At 51.9% G+C, this 12424-nt stretch overlaps 1 protein-coding gene and 1 long non-coding RNA gene across 8 annotated transcripts in view; one reads left to right on the top strand and one right to left on the bottom strand.

The window, feature by feature from the left end:
• LOC308593217 overlaps positions 1 to 12424 on the bottom strand; it is a 285688-nt gene that overhangs the window by 180532 nt on the left and 92732 nt on the right. The window lies entirely within an intron of this gene.
• The window catches only part of MROH1 (maestro heat like repeat family member 1), a 60118-nt gene that overhangs the window by 22282 nt on the left and 25412 nt on the right, over positions 1 to 12424 (top strand). For all 7 annotated transcript variants that reach the window (XM_081204317.1, XM_081204312.1, XM_081204318.1 and 4 more), the window contains exons 7-14: positions 3507 to 3658; positions 4767 to 4907; positions 5274 to 5366; positions 6287 to 6365; positions 9293 to 9406; positions 10432 to 10505; positions 11824 to 11943; positions 12264 to 12383. In XM_081204317.1, the coding sequence (XP_081060443.1) occupies positions 3507 to 3658; positions 4767 to 4907; positions 5274 to 5366; positions 6287 to 6365; positions 9293 to 9406; positions 10432 to 10505; positions 11824 to 11943; positions 12264 to 12383 (893 nt within the window). The remainder of the gene's footprint in view (positions 1 to 3506; positions 3659 to 4766; positions 4908 to 5273; positions 5367 to 6286; positions 6366 to 9292; positions 9407 to 10431; positions 10506 to 11823; positions 11944 to 12263; positions 12384 to 12424) is intronic.

The following is a 12424-nucleotide window of genomic DNA, read 5'->3' as shown; positions in this document are numbered from 1 at the left end:
GTGCTCAGCGCTTGGGCAGAAAGGGATCTCAGGCCAAACATCGGAATATGCTCAAGTTGTGTGTGTTCTCCTTTTCCGTGAAGAGCATTTATCCTGAAGAAGAATGGCATCTTCTAAATGCCCCACATTAGCTGTGGCGTTAAATGGCACTCAGTCCCCAGCCATTCCAAAGTTAATCAGTGAGGCTTCTTGCTAACGAAGAATATGGCGGCACTCTGGCCAGCCATGCCTGATGTTGGCATCCTATGTTTTAGGGCTCATGGTATGTCTGGGATAGCTAAACCACATGTCTGGGTTTGGATGATATGCTAAGTCATGGGTTAGTGTAGTGTAGCATCAGAGCACTTGGGAAGGAGCAAAGGGGCTGTGATCTCCCCTCCAGGAGTCCGCACTCTGTTGTGTTCATGCTAAGTCATGGCTTGGCCTTGTGTGCTGTGCAATCCAGGCCATTAGAATCATAGAGTTGGAAGAGACCACAAGGGCCATCGAGTCCAACCCCCTGCCAAGCAGGAAGCACCATCAGAGCACTCCTGACATATGGTTGTCAAGCCTCTGCTTAAAGACCTCCAAAGTAGGAGACTCCACCACACTCCTTGGCAGCAAATTCCACTGTTGAACAGCTCTTACTGTCAGGAAGTTCTTCCTAATGTTTAGGTGGAATCTTCTTTCTTGTAGTTTGGATCCATTGCTCCGTGTCTGCTTCTCTGGAGCAGCAGGAAACAACCTTTCTCCCTCCTCTATGTGACATCCTTTTATATATTTGAACATGGCTATCATATCACCCCTTAACCTCCTCTTCTCCAGGCTAAACATGCCCAGCTCCCTTAGCCGTTCCTCATAAGGCATCGTTTCCAGGCCTTTGACCATTTTGGTTGCCCTCCTCTGGACACGTTCCAGTTTGTCAGTGTCCTTCTTGAACTGTGGTGCCCAGAACTGGACACAGTACTCCAGGTGAGGTCTGACCAGAGCAGAATACAGTGGCACTATTACTTCCCTTGATCTAGATGCTATACTCCTATTGATGCAGCCCAGAATTGCATTGGCTTTTTTAGCTGCCGCGTCACACTGTTGGCTCATGTCAAGTTTGTGGTCAACCAAGACTCCTAGATCCTTTTCACATGTACTGCTCTCAAGCCAGGTGTCACCCATCTTGTATTTGTGCCTCTCATTTTTTTTGCCCAAGTGCAATACTTTACATTTCTCCCTGTTAAAGTTCATTTTGTTTGTTTTTGCCCAGTTCTCTAATCTGTCAAGGTCGTTTTGAAGTGTGATCCTGTCCTCTGGGGTGTTAGCCACCCCTCCCAGTTTGGTGTCATCTGCAAATTTGATCAGGCATCAAACCCAGAAAGGTCCTTGGCTCTGCCTCCTGCAAACCAAACTCTGCTCCTGGTTGTTCTCTTGCAGATTTCTTGCCTGTGTCCGTATTAACAGGGCACGGCTTACATTTGTCCCTGGAGGGCTGTGGGTCAAGTCACTGAATGCCCAGGAGCCAAATTTTATTTTATTTAGGATTCTTGGACAGGAAGTGGGATAAATAGGCCCCGCGTTCCATCAGGTAGGAAAGGCATTGTGGCTCCGATTTCTCCAGCTGATTTAGTGGAGTTCTTCATGCTCTGGACTGCGATGGGCACATTGGGCTCATCCCAAAGCCATGGCTGTTGCCCAAGAACACGCTTGCCTGTGCGTCTCTGTCTTCTGATTAGTGCAAAACTGTCAGAGAATGTGTTGGTGGGACTGCATTTACTACTAAACACTGTTGGACTCTCTCTCGTCTTTAAAATCACTAATTGAAGTTGGGGGAAAATGTTTGTCCTCTCCCCCTCTTAATGTTTTGACCTTTGAATGCAGGGCTTGGCAAGGCTTAGCGGGCATGGGCAGGATCACTCCCGCAGAGATCCTCCGTGGGCCGGGTCGGCGCAGCGTGATGCCAGAAATCACTGCTGCGCATGCCCAGATGCCGGAAATTGTGCTGGCGCAGAAGCAATTTCTGGAGTCGCGGAAGACAGACCCCGCGGTGTGCTGCGCCAGTTTAGTGTAGCATGTGGGGACTCGCAGCTCAGTTCGGGGGCGGCTCTTGGGCCGGTTAAACAGCCTCTGTGGGCTGCTTCTGGCCCCTGGGCCTTAGGTTGCCAATCCCTGCTTGAATGCATTGTGAGAAGAACATTTGCACCCATTAACCATACCCATGACTGGCTTCTTAAAAGTCAGATTTCCAGCTTTGAGTGCTTAGCCTGTTTATTGTGGTATTAATTCTCACTGATCTTCTTTACATGTACAGTGGTGCCTCGCAAGACGAAATTAATTCGTTCTGCGAGTTTTGTCGTCTTGCGATTTTTTCCGTCTTGCGAAGCACGGTGTTGGAAAAGTTTTGGAAAAGCTTCAAAAATCACCAAGTCTTTAAAAACCTCAAAAAAGGCTACCACACCGCGTTCTATGAGTTGCTCCTCGAAGTCAAGGAAAAAGGAAACAAACTTGCAAGACGTTTCCGTCTTGCGAAGCAGCTCAAAAAACAAAAAACCCTTTCGTTTAGCGATTTTTTTTGTCTTGCGAGGCATTTGTCTTGTGAGGTACCACTGTACATTTTGTATGTTTGATTTTGTGTTAGAAATTATGCACACTTAGCTTTTGCCCTGCTCTTTCCAGGCATGGGTCCACATTCTAAAGCGCTGTGTCTGAGGGTAGATATTTAGTGCTCTTTAGTGCTCAATCAGAGCAAACATCAGGTTTTTCCCAGATTGCCATTTGCTCCGATTGAGCTTTAAAGAGCAGGCTTCGGCAGGGAAATCTCCAGAGCCCCCAAAAGGTGCCCGGACACGGAGCTTTGAAGCGCAGGCTGTGCCTGGAAAGAGTTGAGGAAAGGGGAGGTGCAGAGAAGCCCCAAACCTCTGTAGAATATGTTGGGTGGGGAGGCTGTGCTCAGGACAATTTCTGGAGAAGCTTTTCTTTCTGCTGAGGTCCAGGATTCCTGAGCCCGGCCTTCACATCAAACGGATCCTACGCAAGGTGACTAGTCGCAAGGGGGTCTTTCTGGTCTGGGTGATTCCGAGGAGGGCGAAGGGTCTCCTGCCCACCCCTCAAACAAAGAGTCTTGAGGGTGGGGCCTGCAGGGGGCGGGCGCTGTGCATGTTGGACTTGCAGGCAAGGGGCCTAGATCTTGATAAGGCTGCTGTGCTCTGTCTCTCAGGGAAACTAAAGGGCAGCTGATAGTTTTGAGCATCATAAGAGCCTTGCTGGATCAAGCTAAGAGGGGGTGGGCTGTGCCCCCCAGGGCCCAGCCAAGGGGCCATTATGGGAGCCCTGCAAGCAGAACAAGAGCTCCACAACCCCCTTCCCTCACTTGGGTGCCCCAGGGACTGCTGCTTCTGATCCCGGAGGCACCTCCTGGCCGGGAGACCAATTTGTGGAGGATAAAAACGAACTCCTGTTTTAAAGCTGTCCAGATGTGCTGAGGGACAACTCGGGTGGGGCAGTGTGGAGCCACAGCTGGCATGAAATCTGTCCCGTAGCTTTGCAGAACTTCAGCGAGAGCATCCAGGAGTACATGGCGAATCTGGACCAGGCGCCAGACCCCACAGTGAGGCGAGACACCTTCTCCAACGACATCTTCAGTGCTTACGAAGTCCTTTTCAACAACTGGCTGCAGACCCGGGAAACAAAGGTGGGGCGAGAGGTTGAGCTGGGGGTCGGGGGTCCCTGGGGGAGGAGAGCCTTTCCCTCCCCCCTGCCTGCTGCTCCGGACAAATCTCTGCCGCTGGGCTCTCTTTTTTGGCCCTGTGACTCCTCCACCCACGAGGGCCGGTGTGTCGCGGTCGCCTTCGTTTATAGACCCGCCTTTCCATAGATGACGCTGGAGGCGGCTGACCTCAGCTGGCTCCCAGTCTCTCCCTTGCGCACGCACCTTGCTCTGTATGTCCTGCAGAGTAAATCACCCTTCCAGGGTGAGATGCAGCCCATTTAGAGTACAGGATAAGGAGCAAACAAGATGGCAGCCATGGCAGGAGCTGGGGAGCCATTTGGGCAGGAGGAGGAAGTCTTTCAGCTGGGCCTGGAAGACCCAGGGACTGTGGAGTGGGAGGAATAGGGCATGGGAAGGGAGAGCTTTTGAAATTATCAGGATCTCAATTAAACCTGGTTCTCTTTGCTGGGGTGGCTTGTTTGGGAGCAATGCTATGAGGTCCAGTGACGAGGGCCTTCTGGCGTTCCCTCATTGTGAGAAGCAAGGTTACAGGGAACCAGGCAGAGGGCCTTCTCGGTAGTGGCGCCCGCCCTGTGGAACGCCCTCCCATCAGATGTCAAGGCAGCCCTGTTGAGGGAAGTTTTTAATGTGTGACATTTTAGTGTATTTTTGGTCTCTGTGGAATCCGCCCAGAGTGGTTGGGGAAACCCAGCCAGATGGGTGGGGTACAAATAATAAATTATTTTTATTTATTTATTTATTTATTTATTTGAAAGAACATTCTAAACACCTGAAAACATTTGTGGCTTTGAATTGAAATGTTTTGTAATGGGAATGTAAGGGACTGATTTACATTTAATGAGTGGAAATACAAAAATAAGAGAGAAGGTGGTTATGGAAATTCTAAGAACAAAGCAAAAATATGTACGGAAGTCAGAGAGGGGCGGGAGGAGGTCTGTGCTCGGACAGAGCGATGTTTGAATTTATTGAATTATGTATGGAAACTGTGATTATGATAAAATTGAAAATGCAATAAAAATTAAATAAATAAAAAAAAGAAGGCCCGTGACCCCCCTGCCCCTCTTTGCAGCTTCGACTGGCTGTTGTGGAGGCGCTTGGCCCCATGAGCCACCTGCTGCCCAGTGAGAAGCTGGAGGAGCAGCTCCCTCGCCTCATCCCGGGGATCCTGACCCTCTACAGGAAGCCAGCAGAGGCCTACTATGTGTCCAAGGTAGGCAGGGAGAAGGGGGCTGGGGAGAGAGGGCGGGGGGTTGTGGGCCTCTGTCCTTGGGCTTTGCTACCAAAGCTCGCCGGTCCTTTAGGCTTCAGCCCTTGCCTTCCCTGAGCACCGCCAAGACTGTGAGAGGCGGAGGCCAAGCTGCCAAGCGTCCCGTCTGTTTTGCGGGCTGGGCAGTCCTGCCAAGACAGGATGCGGAGAAGGAGCCATTCTCCCCTTGGTCTGCAGGTGTGTGGGGGGGGGGGCCTCACCTGGGTGTGGGGCTGGGAAAGGGCCCTTCTCCCCTGCTGCTTCCCCAGAGGGTGGGGCTGCTAACCTGGGGCTGCGCTGTGTCTCTCCTGCCCTGTGTCCCCCGAGCAGAGCTTGTGCCAGATCCTCGAGGCAGCAGTCAACATCGGCAGCCGCACGCTGGACACGCAGCTGGAAGCCCTGCTCAATGCCCTGCAGCTCCAGGTGGGGAAAGGGGGCCGGGGGACGAGGACGACAGCCCTTTAAGCCCTGCCTCTCCAGCCTAGGCAGGAGCCCTCCACACTTCCCAGCAGCCCCAGGTGGTGCACTGGCTTGCTGCTGCTGGAGAGTAATAGTAATAATAATAATAATAATAATAATAATAATAATAATAATAATAATAAATGAGGCGATCCCAAAGCAAAGGAAGGATTAGACTCTGATTAACAGAATACACAGGAGGCTTGACCAGCAAGACTCTGGGAGGGGTGTGTGTAATAATCTGTGCCTCCACCCCTTGGCCCAGGTCGTTTTATTCACAAAAGAGCTTTTTACACAGTGTTCGTAAGACCCAATCAGATTTCCTCTGAGCATTTCAAAAAACCCCACGTGGGACAAAGTCTGATCAGAATAAATTCTTTTAACTGCGAAGACTACTCTGAGCATGCATACCCAATCTGAGAGTAAATAAAAGAGGAAGCAATGCTTTTAGGAAACCCTGACGTCATAAACGGGAGTAAACAGGAGAGGCTGGATGGCAGTATTTGCCATCTCCTTCCTGGCCCTTAAGATCTATCTAAAGATTAAACGACATCAAAGCTGACTATCATCTTTATGACCCAGGATGCCTGATGAAGCAACTGGCCTGTGTTTCAGAATGCTTATACGTGCCTGTCAGGCAGAGAAAACGGCCAGAGATGCAGAGGCTTGTGGGATTTGATCAGAAATTATTGTCAATGAATCAAACCCAGTCAACGCCATGCTTTCATAGCGGACACAATGGCTTGCTCCATATTTTATAATTCCTCATAGTAATCCCACCTGACCCCCACACTCTGGATATCTGCACCCCTACAATAAATGTAGTGTAATGGCTGCCCCCCTGTTCCTGCCTCACTGGCCTTTTCTCCTCCTCCCTCGAGCAGATCTGCTCCCCTCTGGACTCCTCCACGCCAGTCCAACTGAAGAATCACAATGAGGTCCTTCGCTGCTTCACAGTGCTTGGTAAGAGCCCAGGGAGATCTCTCCTCCCTCCCTCCCTCCCTCCCTCCCTCCCTCCCTCTCTCTCTCTCTCTCTCTCTCTCTCTCTCTCTCTCTCTGGATAACCACTGTGAGTTGGCTGTGGCTGCTGCTGATTGTGGAGCTGAGTTTCCTGATAATCTTTTTTTTAGAAAAAAGACAAGAAAAAGGAAAGAAGCAACCATCTTACTAGTCCTCAAGGCTGCAAACTGACTTGGGCAGAGTGTGGTGAAATGCCTGGAGGGAGAGCAGGGTGGGCAGGGCTTTCAGTGGGACTTCAGGACCTTGCATTGCTTTTTGCAAGCACTCCATCCGTTGTAAGTCAAAGTCCCGCTTTTAATTTTGCTAATCTTGGAGAGGAGCAGACTTCTGCTCTTCCAGTTACGCAGGAGCTTTTTCCTTCCTGTTCTGCAACGTGCAGCGCTTGCACAGCCGCTGCCTGCTTGGGGGCAATGTGTGCCTGGAAGGCTTGTGGCCCTGGGAGAATGGTCTGCCCCTTCCAGCTGTGCCTTACGGGCCCCTGCTGTGTGCTGCACCTGATGTGTCCGTCCTCCGGGTCAAAAATGTAGGGCTGGGTGTCCTGCGTCACGAGTCCTTGAGCAGGAGGGCATTGCCCGCTGCAGGTGCCGCAGTTCCTGGCGACAGTGCAGAGTTGAAAATTCTGGGTGTGACATGTTGAGCAATAGGAGCCCATGTGCATGTGACTTGGAATGAAATTCAGAACTTCCTCTTTGGCACTCGGGGTTGCAAAGGTTGGCTGCCCTGCTGCTGTGCCGCCTCTGGTCCTGCTGTGTTTTGCTCCCTTCCCACTTTGGGGTTCCTGCAGTGCCATGAATCACAGGGCTCTCTAGCCATCGCTCTTCAAGGAGCTGTTTCTGGCAGGGACACGGACATCTGGCAACGTTTGTCCACTGTCGAAGTGTGACTTCTTTTCTTTTCGCCCTCCAGTTCACACTTCCGTTGTGCAAGAGCTCTTCCTCTTTCTCTCTCCACCTCCCCACATCTCTTGAGTAATCTTTTGGCAAGCCTGTATTTCCTTAGAGCCCTGTCGTTATCTCTTTTTACGAAGCACAGAGGGCCTTGTTGCAGTCCCAGCACATTAGTACAGTTGAAGGAGGCGGTCGTGAGACCGTTTTGTCTTAAAAAAAAAATCCTGACTGGACCCAAAAGATTAGAGCAACTATCTCCCATTTTCCAATCCCCCCTTTTGGGACGAGGTGCCTGAAGTGTCTGGGGGCAGCCTGAAACGGGGTCTCGTTTCAGTTAAGCTTTTGAGCCAGGGTTTGGCCCAGGAGCAGCTTTGATGGATAACCCGTGTCCGGACAGGGGAGGAGGGGGCCCATGTGGATTCTCTTGGCTCTCGCATTGGCTTTTGGTCGGGGTGTTTTGTGGGATCAGCTCTGGAGCAAAACTCTGGCTCCTCTCCTTTCAGAAGGGGGTGCTGGGGGATTTCTGCTTCAGTGTTTTGAGCTGAGGGGTCTTCATGTTCCCAGCTGGAAAAGGTTCAGAAAAGAGCCACAACATGTTGAAGGCGATGGAGCACATTTCTCAGTGCTGCAGGGAAGGGCCTTTTCTGTGGTGGCTCCTTGAGTGAGTGGAACGCCCTCACAAGCGAGAGCCTCTGGCACTGACACCGCAAACTTTTCAGTGTCAACTTAAGACCTCGTTTGCCCAGGCTTTTTGAATTATGGTATCTTTAGTTGGTGGAATGCTTTTATTCCTCTTAGTTGTATTGACTATGTTACAACATACAGTTATACCTCGGGTTACAGCCACTTCAGGTTTTGTTTTTTCAGGTTACGGACTGCCGAAATCTGGAAGTATCGGAACAGGTTACTTCCAGGTTTCGGCGGTCACGCATGCGCAGAAGCGCCGAATTGCAACCTGGGCGTGCGCGGACGTGGGTTGTGAACGCTGTGGGTTGCGAATGTGCATCCCCACACAGATCACGTTTGCAACCCGAGTGTCCACTGTAGTTGTAACTTTGCATTTCTTTCTACCCTGCCTTGGAATCTTCTTTCATTTTGACTTGAACGGCAGCTTATAACATTCAACCGACAAATCCTTAAGTCCTTCTCTCCCGCTGCCTGACCCGGTCATCAAATGGTTTTGTGACACGTGTCCATTTTGGCTCCTTTGTTGCTGCACAGGATCCCCCTGGCTCCTGGATTGGTGCAGGGACTGGCCTGGCCTAAGGCTGAGGAGGCTGCCCTGTGACTCCAGGTCCTGGGTTGGACCCCTTTGTGTGTCCACCTGGAAGGCTGCCCTGGCAGCGGATGAGTGAGCACAGTATTATGTTTGGTGTTAAGGTTTTAGACTTATGATAAGTTATTGTAAGTTTAAGTGAAGTCTGCTGCAACTGGATTTCTTACGGACTGTGCCAATCCTGAATGTATTGGATTTGTGACCATTCTGCTCATTTGCCTTCAGTAACAGCAAAGCTCTGCTGGATGAAATGCAATTGCCTGATTTTACAACAAATTAGAAACACTTTATATTTTACATTTTACAGTTTAAACTCCAAATCAAAACTATACCCCAAAAGAGTTTGCAATGTGGGACACTCACCCAAAGGAAGCACAGCTCACAAGAGACCTGCTATAAAACCATTAAAGACACCTTCTGGCCTCATCAACCACCTGCTCCTTTAAGATAGGACTACAGCTCATTTTACCACTGTTAGTAGGGAAATATAAACGCCCCCCTTCAGCACAAAGAGATGCATTTAAACAACAAACTAGCATACAATTAAATAGGAAAATAACTCGGCAAGAAAATGCAAGCCTCCCCCTTCCTCATAGTTTATCCAGCCTGTAGCCCAGCTTAAGAAATGGTCACCAATCCAGTACTGAGGACACTCCTCTTCCTCGCACGACGGTGACGATCCTGGTCTCAACTTTTCCCTCTTGCAGCCTCTTCCTTCCCGGACCGTTTGCTGGGATTTCTGCTTCCAAAGCTGGAGTCGGGCAATGAGCGGACGCGCGTGGGAACCCTCACCATCCTACGTCAAATCATCAACAGTGCCTGTGAGTGACAGAGGGGAGGGGAGGGGGCTGCCTTTCCCAGGCTCCCCAGAGAAGGAGCAGCTGTGGCCAGATGCCCCCCTGCACTTCCTCAGGGGCAGGCTCTGTTTACACTGCTGCACTTGGGTCCCCATGGCTGCAGTTTGGCTCATCCCACGCCCGGTTTTGGCAAGGGTGGGTGAGCTTTGAGGTGGCTGCCTCTCGCCTTCTTTGAGTCTCTTTTTTGGCCATGCCCCACCTAAGCATCTCTGAAACCCTGATCCCCCCTTCCCCTGTGACATATAATTCTTAGTGAACTCCTGTTCATATGAAGGAAGCCTAAAGGGCCATTTACTGTTCATAACTCATTCTTGAATTGCCCCCCTTAAGCATCAAATTGCCCCCCTGTGGGGAACCACAGGTCTAGACCCTGTTTGTCCTCCTTGCTGTGACTCTTCGGGGTCGTTCTGTTGGGTTGTCTGAAAAGGTCTGGGCCAGGAAGTGCAACTCTGCAGCAATCTTTCCTGGTCCCTTTTTGAAAGAGAAAGGTGTGAGGTCCCGCCAGAGGCAGGCTTGGGGGCCGCGCAGCAGGCTGGGCCAGGGTTGGGCCAATTCAGAATGAGCAAGCCAGGGCTGCAAAGGGAGGGTGTTGTGGGTGGACTCCAGCAGGAGCAGATTATCCCCCTCCTCGGCTCAGCCAGGCTCACGGCCGTGGGCTCTGGCTGCTCATGGGCTCTTGCTAGGACAGCCCGCTCTGAGGCCGGGACAGAGAAGCAGCTGGGTGTCTCTGCAGGAGAAGCTCTGCGTTGCCTGGCTGCTGGCCAGCACTGCCCAAATAGCCTCCGTGGCCTCGGCCACACTGCTCTCCTCCATGGGTGGCAGTCTTCAGAGCTCTGGGTTGGAGGCAGTTGGGGGTCCCATGCCGTGCTCCCTGGTCGAAGGAGCATGCAGGGCTGGAGGTGTGGCGGCGGTGGCGTAGGGCTGCCTTGCGCCTGCGTGGAGCTTTGGTCGGCTAAACAGCCCTTTCTGCTTGTCCCTCTTCTGCCCAGCCTCTCAGATGGAGATTAAGAAGCCCTTCATTCTCTCTTCCATGAAGCTGCCCTTGCAGGACAACAACAATAAGGTGAGTGGGGGGGGGACAGAAAGAGGCAGCTCTCCTCCCCTCAATGTCTCCTCTGCTAACTTCCAGCCGGGCTCAGTGCACACCAGAAGTTTCTTGCAAGCATTTATATGCCTCCCTCAAGCCCTCTCTGCTCTGTAAGGTTCCTCTGGGTTGTCCTTTATGCCGGAGGGCCAGAGGGGACAGTGGTGCCCCTGTGCCCAGCCTGTGGGGGGGGGGAGTTGCTCCTCCTGCCTAAGGCGCCCTGTGGGGCAGGAGTTTGCCCAGCCCAGTGCAGCTGCTGCCCCTGGCGACAGTCTGGATCTTTCAGAGGACATGGCCAGGCCAAGCCCCTCATCCATGACAGGGCTGAATGTGGCTCCCCTTTCTGGGCAGGGGGCTGGAGCTGCTGCCTAGGCCTGTTTTTCATGGAGGAAATCCATCATCCCACTCAGGGCAGCTGCCCTGAAAGGGTCAGGGAGGCCGGAATTGTGCAACCTGATGTTTTGAAAGGCCTTTCCGTGGTGCTGGGGGAGCACTGCCAGGGCGGCAAGAGCCCCCCTCCCTGCTCTCTGTAGCATTCCCAAAGCAAGGAAGGATTGGACTCTGATTAATAAAATACACACAGAGGCCTGACCAGCAAGAGGAGTGCGCATAATAGTTCCTCTCCACCCCTTGGCCCAGGTCGTTTTAGTCACAAAATAACTTTTTACACAGTGTTCGTAAGAACCAATCAGATTTCCTCTGAGCATTTCAAATAACCCCACGTGGGGATGAAGTTAAAAGTTAAAACTACAAAGAGCTAATTTGAGTATGCATAGAAGTCCAGAGTAAATAGAATAGGGAGCAAGGAGGAATGCTTTTAGGATACTCTGGAGGTCATAAACAAGCAGTAGACATGAGAGGAAGGATGGGTAGTATTCCTGGCCCGTAAGATTTATCTAAAGATTAACAAACTACATCAAAGTAACCTGCTATCTTTATGTACTGAGGATGCCTGGTGAAGCAACTGGCCTGTGTTTCAGAATGCTGATACGTGCCTGTCAGGCAGTAGAGGAAAAATGGCCAGAGGTGCAGAGGCCTGTGGGATTTGATCAGAAGTTGTTGTCAATGAATCAAACCCAGTCAATGCAATGTTTTCATCACAGACATGATGGCTTGATGCATATTTTATAATTCCTCATAGTAATCCCATCTGATCACTACACTCTCCTCTGGAGACCTGTGTGCAGGGCAGTTCTGTGCAGCCCCCTCCCTTGAAGTCGGGGGGGGGGCAAGAGGAGGGGGGAGGGTCCCAAGGGCAGCCCACCCAGCTGGCAACTCCTCGGGTGCTTTTCCGCAGGTGAAGCGGGCCGTGGTGCAACTGATCAGCGCCATGGCCCACCACGGGTACCTGGAGCAGCCAGGCGGAGAAGCCCTGATCGAGTTCCTCGTCCGCCAGTGTGCCCTCCCCACGGACCAGGTGAGGCTCTTGCAGAGGAGCAGCCTCAAGGCCAGGCCTCTCCTCAACTCAAGATCCGGGTCCAAGGCAGCGGCCAGCTTCTCCGGTTCAGTTTCCTTGACCTGGCCCTAGGAATTCCAGGCCCCCACAGGCCTCAGGGTGGGTCCCCAGTCTTCCCACGTGGGCTGATGGGGTGCCGAGGGTCTCAGTGAGGGTTTGTGGGACCCACCTGCCATTCCCGTGTCCACGGTGGCTTCACTTTGCAAAGGCCTTGTGAGAAGCGAAGTGGGGTTTTTTTGGGGGGGTGGGCTCTCTACCTATGTAACGTTGATTCTGTCCAGCCCCCCCAGCTCCCGCGGAGACATTCCCTGGAAACGGAGGACTTGACGGATGGCCACGTCCGGGACATCAGCGTGAACACGCTTTTCCTCATCAGCACCACGGTCGACAGGATGGCCGACGTGAGTCTCCCTAAGGAAAGGGCCTGACGTGGCTGCTTCCT

The sequence above is a fragment of the Podarcis bocagei genome (assembly GCF_964188305.1).
Source record: "Podarcis bocagei genome assembly, chromosome: 8".
In the NCBI taxonomy this organism is placed as follows: domain Eukaryota; kingdom Metazoa; phylum Chordata; class Lepidosauria; order Squamata; family Lacertidae; genus Podarcis; species Podarcis bocagei.
This window is presented reverse-complemented; position numbering and strand designations above follow the sequence as displayed.